The sequence below is a fragment of the Notolepis coatsorum genome, assembly GCF_963971535.1.
Source record: "Notolepis coatsorum genome assembly, chromosome: 1".
Classification (NCBI taxonomy): Eukaryota; Metazoa; Chordata; class Actinopteri; order Aulopiformes; family Paralepididae; genus Notolepis; species Notolepis coatsorum.
Genome location: NC_140165.1, coordinates 162,264,901 through 162,283,460, shown reverse-complemented (window position 1 = coordinate 162,283,460; position 18,560 = coordinate 162,264,901). Strand labels below are relative to the sequence as shown.

General features: G+C 42.8%; 1 protein-coding gene across 1 annotated transcript in view; it reads left to right on the top strand.

Moving 5' to 3' along the window:
- Nucleotides 1–18,560, top strand: part of ercc5 (excision repair cross-complementation group 5) — a gene marked incomplete at its 3' end in the record, with an annotated part of 75,601 nt that overhangs the window by 40,071 nt on the left and 16,970 nt on the right. The window contains 4 exon segments of the mRNA XM_084308164.1: nt 1,302–1,515; nt 9,355–9,499; nt 9,692–9,894; nt 11,260–11,342. Coding sequence (XP_084164290.1) covers nt 1,302–1,515; nt 9,355–9,499; nt 9,692–9,894; nt 11,260–11,342 — 645 coding nt within the window.

Genomic DNA, 18,560 nt, shown 5'->3' with positions numbered 1-18,560 from the left:
CTCTCTCCTCTCCTCCCTCCCTCTCTCTCTCGCACCTCCTCTCTCTCCTCTCTCCTCTCTCTCTCTCTCTCTCTCTCTCGCACCTCCCTCTCTCTCTCTCTCTCTCTCTCTCGCCCCTCTCTCTCTCTCTCGCACCTCCCTCTCTCTCTCGCATCTCTCTCTCTCTCTCTCTCTCTCTCTCTCTCTCTCTCTCTCTCTCTCTCTCTCTCTCTCTCTCTCTCTCTCTCTCTCTCTCGCACCTCCTCTCTCTCTCTCTCTCTCTCTCTCTCTCTCTCTCTCTCTCTTCTCTCCTCCCTCTCTCCTCTCTCTCTCTCTCCTCTCTCTCTCTCTCTCTCTCTCTCTGAATGTGTCCTTGGAGCCGTGTGCACCAGTTCTTTCCCGTTATCTGCGTTGCCACGGCGACCCGCACCACTATCCTTAGTAGTCACCATAGCGACGCCCTTTGACCCATATCTCTCTCCTCACAGGCACAGCTGTCGACATGTGAGTCTGTCCCGTGTCCCATACAAGACCACCACGCCTGAATACTTAGGCCTAACAAAATAATAGTTGGTTTCAGGTTGGTTGTCAGTTTGGCCATGGGTAGGTAGGTAGGTTTTTTTTTATTCTTTCCCACGGCGACTATGGATAGGGAATTTCTTTATTTAATTAACCCTTTCACTGCCACACGACAGAAGGTTAGCCCTTTACTATCACACAACCGACGGCGATGCTCCATCATTAGCATCATTAGCTCCGCGGATGCGGAGCTAATGATGCTAATGATGGAGCATCGCCGTCGGTTGTGTGATAGTAAAGGGCTAACCTTCTGTATTGTCACAGTGAAAGGTTAACCGGCTGTCGTGTGGCAGTGAAAGGGTTAAATGTTCACAACAACATGGATGCATGTACTCTGCCAGCATGTTTAATATCCATAATACTAAATGTTTGACTAAGATTTCTATGAAACTTTATTCTTAAAAAAAAAAAAAATGATTTTTTTTTTTTTTAATATATAATTTTTTTTTAACTCATAAAATAATTGGGTCGCACCTAAATCGGCAGGGTCGGTCGGCAACCTGAAACCAACCATTATTTTTGTTAGGCCCTATCCTGTTATAATCATCACGAAAACCAGTGATATCTTTCATAGGGCATACAGACCCTCATCTGCACCTTTGATTAAACTAATTTACTTCATCATATTCTTATATTCAGAGTTAATTATATTGTTTAAACAGTTTATTTGTATCTTTATTATAATTATATTGCCTATATTTATGTCTTCTATTATTACCCTGCCCATACATGTACCCCACCAGGAGCTGCTGAGGTTGTTTGGCGTGCCCTTCCTGGTGGCTCCCATGGAGGCTGAGGCCCAGTGTGCGGTGCTGGACCGGTCCGATCAGACCCACGGCACCATCACAGATGACTCTGACGTCTGGCTGTTCGGAGGACGACATGTCTACAGGAACTTCTTCAACCAGAACAAATACGTTGAACATTACCAGTACATTGACCTGCAGAACCAGCTGGGTCAGTACCTCCTCCGTCTACTATACTATACACTATACTATATTATGCACTATAGTAGTTTCATCTCAAGTTGAGAGGGAGGAGGGAGCCATGGTGCGTTATTATTCCAGTTATATTGAAACGTCTTTGGTAACTATGTAGAAGATGACAGAAAGAAGAAAGGTAAAACAAATTCAGTCATCATCACATGATGTTCTTAAATCAATGAGTAAACATCTTTAATGATCATCATTTCAATATCAATCAAAATAATTGTGATTTTTTGATAAATCAGTTTATTCACATTTTTAAATGTACAAACTTTATTAAAAAAAAAGTTTAATTAATAGAAAATTAAACATAAACACAGCACCCCCCACCACCTCCTCCCAATCCCAGAACACCCCCCCCCCCCCCCTAAGACACGAAAAAAGAAAACGTCATTGAGCTTGAAAAGATCACAAATGAACAAATGACACTATAGTACAAACAAACAAAGCAAATAAGAAAATAAACAAATAAAATAAAAGGGAAGGGTATAGCTGTAGCTCAGGCCCACATCATTCCTCTGCAAGTATCAGGGTCTGTGCGTGATAAAGGGTCTCCAAGTTTTGAAACTTGAAACTGGAAATCCTTTCAATGAAAACCTTGTTTTTGTGATTATGCTTTTTGCCATAATCAAGCAGCCCTTGTGTGTGTGTGTGTGTGTGTGTGTGTGTGTGTGTGTGTGTGTGTGTGTGTGTGTGTGTGTGTGTGTGTGTGTGTGTGTGTGTGTGTGTGTGTGTGTGTGTGTGTGTGTGTGTGTGTGTGTGTGTGTGTGTGTGTGTGTGTGTGTGTGTGTGTGTGTGTGTGTGTGTGTGTGTGTGTGTGTGTGTGTGTGTGTGTGTGTTTCCATATTCTGTGTGAGGTTAATGGGAGGTTAACATCCGGCACTCAGACCCATGGCTCAGGTTTCTAATTGGGGATTCGCGTCTCCGTGAGGTTGGGTGTTTTTAGCTGGTGGTAGGTGTGAAAAAGCGTGACAGGATAAGATCCCACTGTGCCAGTCTAAAGTGTTTGTGTGACGGTCAGATGACGACTGATGGGTCTCAGAGAAAACCAGACGACCTGATGAAAGTCAGAAGGGGATAGTTCACATTTCTGGAGATTAGTGTTGTATGAAACACTTGCCAGTAGTGTGGTCGAAGCAAAGCTATTGGTTTACTCACCGAGTCTCAGGTCGGAGTTCTGGCCGGCGTTCCAACCGAGAAGCTTTAGACATAGGCAGCAAACGGCACAAACAGGGTCTTGAAACCTGCAGTTTTAATCCACACCACAATATGCGGGCAAAAGGGTTACTTATTTGGTCAATAAATCAATGGTAAATGGTGCATTTATATAGCGCATTTATCCAAAGCGATTTACAATTTTGTTCCTCACATTCACCCATTCACTCACATTCACACACAGGGGTCATTATATGAAAGCTTGCCATTTTGTGTCCCTCGAACAAAACTCCTCTGTCAATTTGAATAAAAAAATAATGAACAATAAAACATTTCATAATTTAGATTCCTGATGTGTCATGTAACATAAAAACAAATAAAAGAAATGTTGCTTTTTGTTTTTAAAGAATTTTAAACACTTTTGTGCGAAGCATCTTGCAAAAAAAGGAAAAATTACCTGTCCCTCAGTAAGATTGTTCTACTTCCACTAGCTATTAAGGCCAAAAAAGCCAAACTAGAACATAAAAACTTAAACCTATATCAAGGCACAAGTGTTGTTTCACTATGCATGAATGGACTTTTTTTTAAATATGTTGCAAATGTGTAAAGAAAAATTACTTTTTAGTTGTGTCCCCATGTTGATGTCAACTCTGTTACTTTTGATGAAAACACCCCTTCAGAGATGATGGACTGTTTCGAAATTTACATATATCCCAGGAACTGACATCATCTTCCTTTTCTAAAGATGGTGGCGAAAAGACAAGTAAGTGTGCTCCTCTTTTCATGCATTTTCTTCAAGTTATGTGATGTCCAACAGAGGGGGATGAGCTTGTTGCGTCAGAACTGTTACCATAAATGCGCATGTTAAAAAGTTATTTGTTTTAAATTGTGAATATACATATTTAACATCATTATTTCCTCTCATGAATGCACACCATGTGGTGTCAAGACCGTTAGCATATGGCTAGTAATGGCTGCGACTGCGAGTTGCCTTTTTCGTCAGCCCTGTTACCGTCAGCCCTGTTACCTTTCAATGGGTAACAGGGTTGAGTGAATGGTAACAGGGCTGACGAAAGTATATGCTTTTGTGTACATGAAAATATTAGGTCTGTCAAAATTAATGCTTTAACTTTGGAGATTAATTTAAATGATTTAAAGCATTAAAATAAATTTATCTAGATTAATCTATGGAGTGAAAAATCTTCAATTTTAGCGGATATAAGAAAGAGGTCTAGCTGAGTCAATGTTGATGGTTTTGTTGAACATTTGTATTTCACAGGAGAGAAACTGTATTTAAAATAGTCTTTGAATCTAAATATACTTTCTTTGTGTTGATTTTACATTAATTCCATGATTTTACTGAAGTAAATATTTGTTACAAGCTTCGGTCTTAAATAGAAAAATGCTAATCTAGATTAATTACAGAAAATTGGGAGATTGACAGCACTAGAAAATTATACTTCCCTTACCAATAGTAAGAGGTTACAGCCAATGTTAAAGTGACTTTTGTATTTGTATTTTATATGTTTGTTAGGATGACTATCTGCAGCGGAGAAACGGGCAACGTAGAGATGCTGATCCCGAAAAGCGACAAAGATATTTAGAGAAAGAGAGGGTGAAATGGAGAAAGGATAAGGAGACGGGGAAAAAGCGGTCTATCAGTCAACTAAGTGACAGAGAAAAGACTATTTGACTAATCTATGCTTTATTGTGCTGCAGGCAACATGCTCAGGGACGTTTAAGGTCAAAGAAGGAGAGAAAGAGGCTCCACCAAGAGCTGGAAAAATTGAGGAGTAGCCTGGAAAAAGAAAAACAAAAGAAAGATAAGTACAAAAAAAGGTACCTTCGCTTGAAGAAAAAAGCAGCATCCCCATCTTCCAAAGTCAACCATGACTTGAGCACCCCATCTGCGCGGTTACAAGCACGAAGAATCCTCAAATTTCACACTGCACTGTTGAGGGACATAAAAAGAAAATATTTAGATTCAAAAGATGAATGAGAAAAGCAGATTATCTCCCAAATGTTAACCCGGGAAGATTGTAAAAAGGTACCGCATGCAGAAATATGGAAATAGTGCCAGTGGTCTTCCAAGAAGAAGGTGGAAGACTTTGGAAAAAAATTCTCTTTCTTTCACTCGTAAAGCAAAGCTCCGCATCCCAACACAGTACAAATCGAATGTCAAAGCTTTCTATGACCGTGATGATGTCAGCCGAGTCACGACTGGAAGAAAGCAGACCATAACATGGCAGAAAGTAAAAAAACAAAAGAGATTTCTTGTTGATTCACTGCTAAATCTTCACAGGAAGTTCCTATCTGAAAATCCACACAGCTTTGTCCTACAGTCTCTTTTGCAGACTTCGACCCTTCTGGGTGGTACATCCCACCATTCAGGACAGAGATACGTGCATGTGTAAAATCCATGAGAACCTCGGCTTTGTGGCTGACAAGCTGAAGCAACTAAGTTTGCTTACCAATTCCAACCTTGAGCAGCTTATTGAAGAGGTCTCTTGCAGCACAAACAGTAAAGAGTGCATGTATGGAGAGTGTCCCACATGCAAACTGAAAAGCTTCCCACTGGCTACTGTTTCTGACACCAACATGCGTGTTGCATACTGTACATACAGTGGGTAATGGAGGAGAAGACCATGCCACAAGAAAAGAAGGCTGTGTCATTCAGAGTGACAGCTAAAAAAACAAATTGAAAGCTCTGTAGAGGAGCTCATTGAGCATTTCACTTGTCTGCTGCACAGGTTTAAGAAACATGTGTTCAACATCAAGCAGCAGTTCTCATTCTCCAGAGAGCTAAAGAGAAGTCTGTCCTCACACAAATGCATTATACATGTGGATTTCTCAGAAAACGACTCATGTAAGTACAGTGCTGAGATCCAGGCTGTGCATTTCGGTGCCTCGCACCAACAGGCATCAATGCACACAGGTGTGTTGTATGTTGGTGAAGATGCACGCCCCCCTCTGCTTCTGCACCATCTCAGAATCCAAGCAAAAAGGTCCCCCTGCGATCTGGCAACACCTTGAGCCAGTACTGGACTACGTACAAGCCAATCATCCACCTGTGTCTGTGGTCCACTTCTTCAGCGACGGTCCTTGTACTCAATACAGGCAGAAGGGTAATTTCTTCCTGTTCAGTACTGAATTGAGTAAGAGGGGCTTTGAGAGGGGCAGCGGTGGCCTAAAGGTTAGAGAAGCGGGTTTGTGACTGGAACGTCGCCGGTTTGATCCCCCGGACCGGCAGGAAAAATCTGGGCTGGGGAAGTGAATGAATAACTCTCTCCTATACTCCCTTAACACCAACCGCTGAAGTGCCCTTGAGCAAGGCACTAAACCCCCAACTGCTCCAGTGGAGTTGCTCAGTGGCCAACGGTGGCAGACTGTGGTTGTACTGGGCAGCTCCCAGGTGAATGGAACTGTGTGGCTGTGAACCAGGGCGTTACTGAAAAAGAGTATCCGTGCTCAGAGAACCTACCCTGGGTAAATAAAGGTTAAATAAAAAAAAAAAAGTGGCACATGGAATTTTTTTGAAGCAAGCCACGGAAAGGGAGCACCTGATGGTGTTGGGGGAGTATTAAAAAGACTGGCAGATCAACTTGTGAGTACAGGGTGTGACATTCCTGATGCCACCACACTTTACAGCACTACTTACAACTGGCACGACCGTGAAGCTCTTTTATGTGGAAACTGAGAACATTGTGGATGCTTATCGTAACATGCCAGCAAATATCCCATTAGTCCCAGGGACAATGCGAATACACCAAGTGGTCACCAACAGGAAAGGCCACTTGATCACCAGGGATGTCAGCTGTCTGTGTGCCACATTGAAGAACCTGTCCTGTACATGTTTCAACACTAACCACTTCATCTTTGCTCCACTGATAATGGGCCCCCAAATGATCAAGGCAACCCAAGCCTCAAGCACCCCAGCCATACCTCAGCCAACCACAAACACCCCAGCCATACCTCAGCCAACCACAAACACCCCAGCCATACCTCAGCCAACCACAAACACCCCAGCCATACCTCAGCCAACCACAAACACCCCAGCCATACCTCAGCCAACCACAAGCACCCCAGCCATACCTCAGCCAACCACAAGCACCCCATCCATACCTCAGCCAACCACAAGCACCCCAGCCATACCTCAGCCAACCACACAAGCACAAGCACAGAAGTCAGCAGAACAGCTGACTGAAGAACTTCAAGGACCCCAGGAGATCGATTGGAGTAGTGATGGGATTATCGGTCAATGGTGTGTCCTTACATATGACCAGGAGCTGTACCCTGGAATCATTGTGGCAACAGGTGAAGGATATGCCCAAGTGAAGTGCATGCACCATATTGGCCAGAATAGATATTTCTGGCCATCCCGCGAGGACTGTATCTGGTACATGTTTGACGACATTTTAAGGTTGATTCAATGTGACAGCATGACATGTAGAGATCCGGAAAGACATCTGGTCAAAACTTGTTGGGTAGGCAAACTAATGGTGCATTAGATGATTGTTTGTTCTGCAATTCTAGGGAGGGGGGTTTAGATGTTTGAAAAGATGTTAGATGTTTGAAACATTGTTCCACTGCTGTTTGTTGCCAAGGTTGAATTTCAGCTGTCAACCAAGGTTCATATGTTGATAGGGTACCTGAGATGGCGTTTATCCCCCTCCTATTCCTGATTGTTTTTTGTTTTGTTTTTGAATAAAACAATTGATTGAATTTTACTTCATCTGCAGTATCATAATAATTATTTTCATCATCTTCTACACTAAAACCTCATATCTGTCAACAAAGTACTCTGATATGTCATGTTGAATTAAAGGCATATGACTGTGTCATAACTATCTCCATAACATCTTCTTAAATAACTCCATTTCACCCACAATTGTAACTTAAACAAGCAGTATAACCATTTCGGTAACTGTCAATCCTGTTACTGAGATGTCAGCCCTGTTACTTGTACAATATTCTGATGTAATTTAAAAAAAAATTAATAAAAATGTAAAACAAACTCATTTTATATGTTAAGTAATAGAAACCAGTGGCTCCCTTAAAGAAATTGGGATATTATTATTTTGTTTTCATAACTTTTTCTTAAATCAAAGATGCTGTGAAAGGCTCCATTGTGGGGGAGCTCCAGTAGCTCACCACGTACCGCGAGTGCTATTTCAGCGCCGTGGACAACCGTGCTCGTCACGGATCTGGGGCTGAGCGCGTTCGAATCCCGGACGGCAGCCGTGCCTTTCCCAGAGTGTCTTCCCCCCATCTGAACCCTTTCAGCCTGCTTCTGTCGGTCGAACTTGACCAAGTATGAATGCGATGAAAAAGCGATAAACGCTAAAAGAACCAGCTGACTGGTCAAAGTTTAAAAAAAAGAAAGGGTCCATTGTGAATGGGCATATTTATTCATGGAAAAAAAAGTTAACTCGTCAATATTCTAACTCTACAAACACACTATTGTAACAAGGGGCTTTTATCTTTCATATGATATCATAATTATTCTAAATATGTATTTTTAACCTTTTCAAACAGTAATTGATATGTAGTAACAGGGCTGACGAAAAACAAATATGCATGTTTAAATGTGAAATTTTTTAAAATATAATGGCATGAGATGGCACGGTAAATCTTTCTGAGAGATACGACAAATTAATTAAAAAAATGTATCCAAAACTTTTAAAACAATACTTTTCAAATCAAACATTAAAAAGTGAAAATGGCAAGCTTTCGTAGAATGACCGACGGCGGAGGCGACCATGCAAGGTGCCAACCTGCTCATCGGGAGCAATTAGGGGTTAAGTGTCTTGCTCAAGGACACTTCGACACACTGCCCTGGGGAGGAGCGGGAATCAAACCGGGAACCAGACGACCTCTCTACCTCCTGAGCCACTGTCGTCTCTTAACGCAAAATCATTGTGAAACAGCTGACCAGCGTGTGGTAATACACCAGCTTTTTTCAAGGAACAAAAGTGATAGCAGAATCTGAGGTAACCACTTTTACCTGCATGTTAATAATAATAACTGGACTTTGAAGAAGTCTTTATTCGGCATGCAGTGACACACACATGCGATGGGCGGCACACACACATGCAATTTTTGTTGGGTCGCCGATGAGATTGAGTCATCCTTCCCCCCAAGGGCAGCCGGGAGCAGATAGGGGCTGCGGCGTGGGGCCGCGCCTCGGGGACCAATCCAAGTGCTCCTGTCCGCCCGGGAGATACCCCACCTGGGTACCTGGCAACGCGGAAACCTGGTCCCCAACCGGGAATCGAACCCTGGACCTTCTAGCTGTGTTAACCACTATACCACCGTGCCGCCACACCGTGTTGTGGTGTGGATTAAAACCTTTTGGTTCCAAGGCCCCATTGGCTTCCCGGTTCACTATGAACCCGACCAGAACTCTGCCAGTAAGATACTAGCTTTACATCCACTACACTACTGGACAGTATTTAATAAAACTCAACTGTCTCTTTCCCCTCCCTCCATCTACTCCCTTATCCCTCACTCTCTCCTCCCCCTCACTCTCCATCTGACCCTTCCCTCTCTCCTCCTCTCTCCCCTCCTCTCTCACACACCCTCCCTCTTCTCTCTCTCTCCCCTCCTCTCTCTCCCCTCCCCATCCTCTCTCTCTCTCCCTCTCCTGTGTCTCCAGGTCTGGACAGAACCAAGCTGATAAACCTGGCCTACCTGTTAGGTAGTGACTACACAGAAGGTATCCCTGGTGTGGGCTATGTTACTGGTATGGAGATCCTCAATGAGTTCCCTGGGCCAGGCATGAATCCACTCACACAGTTCAGGTGTGTGTGTTGTCTATCTGTCTGTCTGTCTGTCTGTCTGTCTGTCTGCATTGTTGTACATGCTACCATACAGAGTTATATGGGTTATATGCAGGTGTATAAGTTGTGTAACTCTTTGTGTTGTGTCCTGGCCTGGGTGTATAAAAGGGTGCTTTTTGTTCTCCTGTGTGTGTGTGTTGTCCTGACCCTCAGTGACTGGTGGTCGGAGGCTCAGAGGAACAAGCGCTTGGTCTCTGACCCGCGTGCCTCTAAGGTGAAGAAGAAGCTGAGGGGCCTGGCGCTGCACCCTGGCTTCCCCAACCCAGCCGTGGCACAGGCCTACCTGCACCCTGCTGTCGACCAATCAGACGGCTCCTTCAGCTGGGGACGTCCGCACCTTGACCTCATCAAAGAATATCCTTCCTGCGTTTTGTGTGTGTGTGTTTCTCTCTGTGATTGATTGATTGATTGAAAACTTTATTAACAGATTGCAGAATGGGTACAATACAGTACGGCTCAATACAAACAACTGTTAAGGGGATGCAGACCAGAGAAATACTTTCATCTTGTTTACATCAGGGTCCTCCATTTTCAATTCATCAAGACATTTATGACATACAAGACATACAGATATACAGTACTGTGTAAGAAAAAGATATCATAAAAAAATATATATACATCCGAAGGGGAAGAAACTGTACTGTACTCTTACTACTCTATTCATCTGTCTTCCTGTTTGTGCGTGTTTGTGCATATTAGGGTTCCCAATTAGCTACAGCATAGCAAAATAAAACATATATTGTGACCATGCAACATCATCAATACTGACATCATAACATATAACATTACAAGTAAACAGGACAAAGGACTAGTATACACACACATACAGTACATAATACTGGTGTAGTATCCAAAACTCGTTGATGCCATAAGCTTCAGACGCTCTCAAACTTTGAATCCTCCCGTTCCACATCCACGCACAAGAAAGCACTGACCACGACGTAGTATCAACTATTTAATGTCCAACTCGGGTTACACGTTCTTGTTTCCTAATTATATATAGAGCAGCGAGATTAACAAAGTTTATCCAGGGAAATAGAGAGAGGTCTAAAAACTGTCTGGCTCCACTCTCTCATCACTTGGCCTGACCACCGGTACAATCTGCGTTGTTTTCTTTCTAAACCAAAGCCGTCACCTTGCCGCAGCTGACAGTAATCAATGACATCACCGTTATCCTGTCAAACTAAAAGTCCCTCGGCCTATCAGCCAAATATCCCGTAAGAAACAAACTAACAACAAAGAAAACATTCTTACCGATAGACATGGATTGTCTTAGATATTACTTCTGTAATAATAATATCTATCTATTTATCCTATGAAATACAGGGCCAAAATGCTTTTCTATTAACTGAAATTACTCTTAATTACCAGACTAGGCATTTAGGCACCTACAACTTGCATCATAACATTTAACATTACAAGTAAACACGACAAAGGACTAGAGACTTGGACTAGTACACACACACACAGACAATTTCCAATATCCAATAATCAAACTATGTGAAATAGCTAAGAATATACATACACACCTAATTAAATTGATGTTGATAACATAATAATGTTGTTGCAATGCATAAGTCCCAGTACAGAGTAAATTATCTCATAATTGTACCTAACTTTTACAATCACATTTGACCAACGTAAAAACGTTTATACATTTCAATAGTTTCTACATTTGTTCAAATGTTGCTGCCTGTGTATTTCCTGAACCGTTCTCACATTCTGTCAGAGTCGTTTTGGATGGAGCAGCAAGAGGACAGAGGACACTCTTCAGCCGGTGATCAAACAGCTCAACACCCACCAGGTGACGGAGAGAGAGAGTATTCATTAGGGGTGGAACAGTACACATTCAAACCGTACACCGTTCGGCACGACCTCCCCGGTTCTTCATTTGGCACGGAGCCGGGAGAGGTGACGCGCCGGCTGCTCAGCTGGCAGCAGCAGCAGGTGCTAGTGTGGAAATGGCAAGCGCAATATATTATAAATCAATCTCCATTACGACTTTAAAAACATAGCCATTGGGCGGCCGGGTAGCGCAGCGGACTAAGCGTCTGTCTACCACCACAGAGCCAGTGGGATCGAATCCGGCTTGGCCGACCGTCCACACTAACACAATTGGCAGTGTCAGTGGGAGGGAAGCCGGTGGGTGGGTCCTGGTCGTTGTAAACAGCGACTCCTACAGTTCGGTCGGGGCGCCTGCACAGCGAGGGAAGGATCTGGGAGAGGTATTGTGACCTTCCACACGTTACACTCTCCCAGGGAGAGTCCGCGTTGCCAGGTGAAAAGAAGCGGTGCGCTGGCTACACATGTGTCGGAGGAAGCATGTGATAGTCTCCGCCCTCCCAGACCGACGGTAGGGGGTAGAGTGTGCAACGACCAGGAAGGGGATTGGGAATTGGCATAACGACTAACATTGGGATGGGAGAAAAACGGAAAAAGAAACATAGCCATTAACTCTTTCAATGCCATGCCTGGTTTTCCGTTTTACCGCTTGAATGCCACCATTCAAGCGGTAAAATGTTAACGTTAATATCGCCTAATCTATGTTTTAAATTATGGCTATGTGTCTAATCTGCCCATCGCATTATCAAATACTATTTTCCAGTCAGTGCTGTGAAGTCAGATTCTTTTTTTATCGCGTCGTTTCCGTTTCAGAGCAGTTAGAAAAGCCCCCGTTTTGATATAAAAAACAGCTCATTCTGGAGCATTCTATGAAAATCGTCTTTTAGTGGAATATTCCACAACGTTGATATTCGTCTGCCTTTTTATGAATCGTTTTCAAATAAACGCTAGATGATCAATATTATACGTGCACGCACGCACATTACGGCCGCGCACTGATAATCGCCCTGTTGATTTCCTCTCGGACTTTTACAATGAAACCGAAAGAAGACATTTCACAAAACAGCTTATAACTTCATCAAACTTACTCCGATTATCCTACCACTGATAACACAGAGTCCTTACCTGACATCAGATGGTATCCAACTGGTATATTCCAATTCCTGATCACCATTCGAAAAAATCGATAAGTGTATGGATCCAACGCGACACAGTAGATCTCTATGATCCGCGGGGATCTGAGGCTCCAGAATGAACTGTGGTAACCCCGGCTGGATCAGTGAACTGGAAAATGTGGAGTACCGGATTTTTTTCCCCATTCATTTTCATTGAGTCCATTCCAAAATCACTTATGTCATCTGGGAGACGACAGGGGGCGCTTTTTTCCACAGTGATCGTCGGCGCCCCTCGGCTATACTCGGGTAGGCTCGGGTGATGCAATAATTTTTCAGATCGCAAAAAAAAAAAAAAATCCGAGAAATCTCGTGAGTGGCTAGCAACCACCTATAAAAAAACACGAGAAATCTCGTGAGTGGCACTGAAAGAGTTAACATTACATAGGCCTACACACATCTTGCCATAACGTTAGCATGGTTTGTACAACACAATGCACGTTTAACTATGGTAGCCCGCAAGCTCTAATACAGCCAATCTGAAATGTTACCGTAGCTAGCAGAGGAGAAAATGGGAGTCTGAGAGGCGTAGTGTTGAAAGACAATGATAGGCGTTTATTCAACATCCAAGAAGGCTAACATACAACTGTGTTTCACTAACTCCAACCGGGACTATTGCCGCTTTTCCACTGCATGTTATCAACTCGATTCAACTCCGGTAACGTTAAGAGTCGAGAAGGTCCCACACGCTAAATTGTCAGTGCGGACCCCCCAACCCATAGATAGTTCCAACTCACCGAATTACGTTAATCCACCACAGTTGCACTCAATATTTAAATAATGTTAGTCACTCCCTTGCCCCCCGGTACCTAGCGGACCTCCTCCATCCCTACATTCCGCCCCGGAGGCTGCGGTCCTCTGACTCCGGTCTCCTCTCCATCCCCACCACCAACATGCGGACTGTTGGTCCCAGAGCCTTCTCTGTGGCCGCACCCACCCTCTGGAACTCACTCCCTCCAAACATCCGTAGTGCTACATCCCTGCACTCCTTCAAATCCCAACTCAAAACCCACCTTTTCACCAAATTTGTAAATGACTCTGCCTGATTTCCCCTTTTTCTTTTGTTTTCTTTCTTTTCTTTCCTTTTGATTAATATTTTGTTGTTACGTTGTTCCCTGTCCCCCTCCCTTAGCTGTTAAGCGTGTTGGGTCTCCTGAAAGGCGCTATATAAATTTAAGATATTATTATTATTATTATTATTATTATTATTATTATTATTATTATTATTATTATTATTATTATTATTATTATTAAATAAATGTAGACAGACTGTACGTATTTTAAAAATAGAATGAACAGAGCAGTGTTGTTTTGAAACAGTACAGTGAGTGTGTGTGTGTGTGTGTTAGTTTGATGTATGCTGCATTTTATATTGATGCCTTCTAATTTGTTATTTATTTATTTATTTTAACTAACAGTGACACTTTTCCTTTTGATAAGAAATCCAGCCATATTCCTTTCATTGTATTTCAAATACTGCACTTTAATTTCAAGCGGAAAACTAATCTTTCCATTAACTCAATGGACGACAAGGGGGCGCTGTTTACCTTCTGGTTAGAACGCCATTGCTGTAATGCAATGGGGAGAATGCCGTGTTTGCGAGTGCTAAAACTATATGAAATATTATAGCTATGGATCTAATAAACATGTCGATTGTCAGTGAGTTTCTTCCAGTCAACATGCAAAAAACATTTCATACATTTCCGTTTTATACCGTGGTGAATAGTGTATAGTTCCAGAGCGATTCTGTCTAATCTCAAGAAACTTGAGCAAACCGCGCTTCAATGCATTTCCTTAGAAATCGTGCCATTTGTCGCTTGATTTATGAATCATTCTGAAAATAACGCTAGATTATCGGTATTATATGTGTCCTCGTGCACGATACAGAAGCGGGGGCTGAAAAGTTGCTTCTCCGTGCTTTGGTCGCAGCCAACCGCACGCACACACACACACACACATGCGTGATCGTTACGAAAGAAACATCGGATTAACCCAAGATTGGTAACATAGAGTCCTTACCTCACATCTGATGTACTGCAAAAAGATTAATCCAATTCCTGATCGCCATTCCAAATATTGATCGCGTTTATTGATCCAACGTTATATGTCCAAAACGCATAATCCACGCTGCTCCCAGTCTCCCCAGTCCATGTGTTATAACGATACTGCATGCCCGAGAAGGAAAACCTACCGGACTTGTTAGATCAGCATACAGCATACAATACCGGCCGGAAGGCGGTTAGCCGGTGGTATTGGCCTTTTGCAAGCTCAGACCCATTCCCAATGATAACATCAGGCTGGATGGATGAAAAATGAATGGATATAGCGAATAAAAGAAATAATGATCAAAACCTGACTTTTCTCATGATTGGCGCTCAACGCATGGCGAGTTAACCCGACTTTTCTCGTGAATGGCGCTGAATGAGTTAAGAACTGACAATCAGGGAATTTAAACATTATTTATTTTTTTTGATACTCTTTTTCTCCCATTTTCTATTTTTCTCCCATCCCAATTTCGTATCGTCCAATTCAACCCTCCCCTGTCTCGAACGCTGTTTCTTGCCTCCCACAAGCCGGCTGCAATGTGGACTAAGCCATACATAGCACGAGTCCCCTCCGATACCAGAGGTAGCAGCAGTCGCATCTTTTCACCTGCGCGGCGCGTTCTTTCAGCGTCAGGGGTCTGCGCTTTGGAGGGGCGCCGCCCCCATCACTTCCTGATTCTACTGCGCAGGCACACCAACCGACCTGTAGGAGTCGCTGTCCACAATGCCCGATCCCCACCCATCAGTTTCCCACCCCCTAATAGTGCCAATGTGTATTAGTACGGACGGCCAGCTAAACTGAAAGCAATGTGGAGCGCTGGGATCGAACCCAGCGTCTCCAGCATTCGAGGTGAGCGCCTTGCCCACTGCACCACGTAGCCGCGCCGAATTTAAACATTATTTAAGGAACACCGCTGTAAACCTTTTTTATTTATTATTTTATTTAAATAAATGAGAAGCATGTTTACATTTTTGGAGTGTTAAATTTTTTTACGGGTTACGTATATCGAACCGAACCGTCAATTTTGTGAACCGTTCCACCCCTAGTATTCATAGACTGCTGTTTTGTTGATGGTATTCATAGACTGCTGTTTTGTTGATGGTATTCATAGACTGCTGTTTTGTTGACAGTATTCATAGACTGCTGTTTTGTTGACAGTATTCATAGACTGCTGTTTTGTTGACAGTATTCTTAGACTGCTGTTTTGTTGACAGTATTCATAGACTGCTGTTTTGTTGACTGTATTCATAGACTGCTGTTTTGTTGACAGTATTCATAGACTGCTGTTTTGTTGACTGTATTCATAGACTGCTGTTTTGTTGATGGTATTCATAGACTGCTGTTTTGTTGACAGTATTCATAGACTGCTGTTTTGTTGATGTATTCATAGACTGCTGTTTTGTTGACAGTATTCTTAGACTGCTGTTTTGTTGACAGTATTCATAGACTGCTGTTTTGTTGACTGTATTCATAGACTGCTGTTTTGTTGACAGTATTCATAGACTGCTGTTTTGTTGACTGTATTCATAGACTGCTGTTTTGTTGATGGTATTCATAGACTGCTGTTTTGTTGACAGTATTCATAGACTGCTGTTTTGTTGATGTATTCATAGACTGCTGTGTTGTTGACAGTATTCTTAGACTGCTGTTTTGTTGACAGTATGCATAGACTGCTGTGTTGTTGACAGTATTCATAGACTGCTGTTTTGTTGATGTATTCATAGACTGTTGTGTTGTTGACGGTATACGTAGACTGCTGTTTTGTTGACAGTATTCTTAGACTGCTGTTTTGTTGACAGTATTCATAGACTGCTGTGTTGTTGACAGTATTCATAGACTGCTGTTTTGTTGACAGTATTCTTAGACTGCTGTTTTGTTGACAGTATTCATAGACTGCTGTTTTGTTGACAGTATTCATAGACTGCTGTTTTGTTGACTGTATTCATAGACTGCTGTTTTGTTGATGGTATTCATAGACTGCTGTTTTGTTGACTGTATTCATAGACTGCTGTTTTGTTGCTGGTATTCATAGACTGCTGTTTTGTTGACAGTATTCATAGACTGCTGTTTTGTTGATGTATTCATAGACTGTTGTGTTGTTGACGGTGTTCTTAGACTGCTGTTTTGTTGACAGTATTCTTAGACTGCTGTTTTGTTGACAGTATTCATAGACTGCTGTGTTGTTGACAGTATTCATAGACTGCTGTTTTGTTGACAGTATTCTTAGGCTATGGTTAGACTAGTGTATTCCTGGCGTTTTTTTATACGTTTTTGACGACGTTTGATGTCCTATCTACACAGAAATGCTTTTTTTGGCGTTTTTTTGTGGATACGGCTGAAACGCAAAATTGTGTTTGCGTTTGGAGATACGCAAAAAAAACGAGTCGACAACAGCGTGTAGTCAGCACGGAGCAGTTGTTGCGAAAACGCCCATGCGCAGTAGATACCATCTGCGTGCCCTTCCGGTGACAACAGTGTGTGTGTTTGGGACAGAGCTCCGTGTCCCAAATAGCGAGTAGGGTCGAGCTGCAGACTCGGAGCCTCGAGGTCCAGATTGGTACTTCCGGCCTGCCACAGGACTAATGCGGAAGTATCTCGAAGTACGTCTGACGTAATAGTCCTGTGGCAGGACTATGCGGAAGTATCTCGAAGTACGTCTGACGTATCTCGAATTACGTCTGACGTTTCTCTACGTTAGCTAAGCGAACATTAAACGTTGTATTCATAAAATAATATAAAATCAGCAGCATGGGGAGGGCCGGGGGGAGGGGAGGTACAGGTAGTAGAAGACATAGAGGTACAGGTCACATAATTATAGTACAGTGGAGAAGTAAAAATGGAATAAAAAGGCAGTGTAAACAATATACAATATTATTAACTCTAATAATAACACGCCTCGCGGGCTCATTATAATACGAGAGCCGTGGGTCTGCATTGTATAGAGCGGATCCCCCGGCCGTATTCAAGCGCTGGAGCGCTTTGCGATGGATCAAACTGTATTAATATAGTAGTAATAATAGTAGTTGGCTAGTTGCGCGCTTCTGGCCACCTCCCGCAGTGCGCGCATACACACATACTGTCTGTAGCTATACAGTACATGCAAAATTAATTGTCAAGAGCAGACCAGAGAAAGACTTTCGTCTTGTTTACATCAGGGTCCCCCATTTTCAATTCATCAGGAATGGAGCTCTTATTTCAGAATGGAGTGATTGACAGTGTCAAAGGCCTTTTGTAGGTCCAGCATGATCTGTTAATACAATTTTCAATCAATCAATCAATCAATCAATCAAGACCCTCGTCGCGGGCACTGCATTCCGTTCTCAGAATGGATTTGACTTGAGAGAGAGATCATCAGCAGGCTATTATATGATATTCAGACTCTAGATCTATTTGCAGAGCCAGATGAGATGAGGCAACCTGTGCGATTGGCTCTTGACAACTAATTTTGCACGTACTGTATAGCTACAGACAGTATGTGTGTATGCGCGCACTGCGGGAGGTGGCCAGAAGCGCGCAACTAGCCAACTACTATTATTACTACTATATTAATACAGTTTGATCCATCGCAAAGCGCTCCAGCGCTTGAATACGGCCGGGGGATCCGCTCTATACAATGCAGACCCACGGCTCTCGTATTATAATGAGCCCGCGAGGCGTGTTATTATTAGAGTTAATAATATTGTATATTGTTTACACTGCCTTTTTATTCCATTTTTGCTTCTCCACTGTACTATAATTATGTGACCTGTACCTCTATGTCTTCTACTACCTGTACCTCCCCTCCCCCCGGCCCTCCCCATGCTGCTGATTTTATATTATTTTATGAATACAACGTTTAATGTTCGCTTAGCTAACGTAGAGAAACGTCAGACGTAATTCGAGATACGTCAGACGTACTTCGAGATACTTCCGCATAGTACTGCCACAGGACTATTACGTCAGACGTACTTCGAGATACTTCC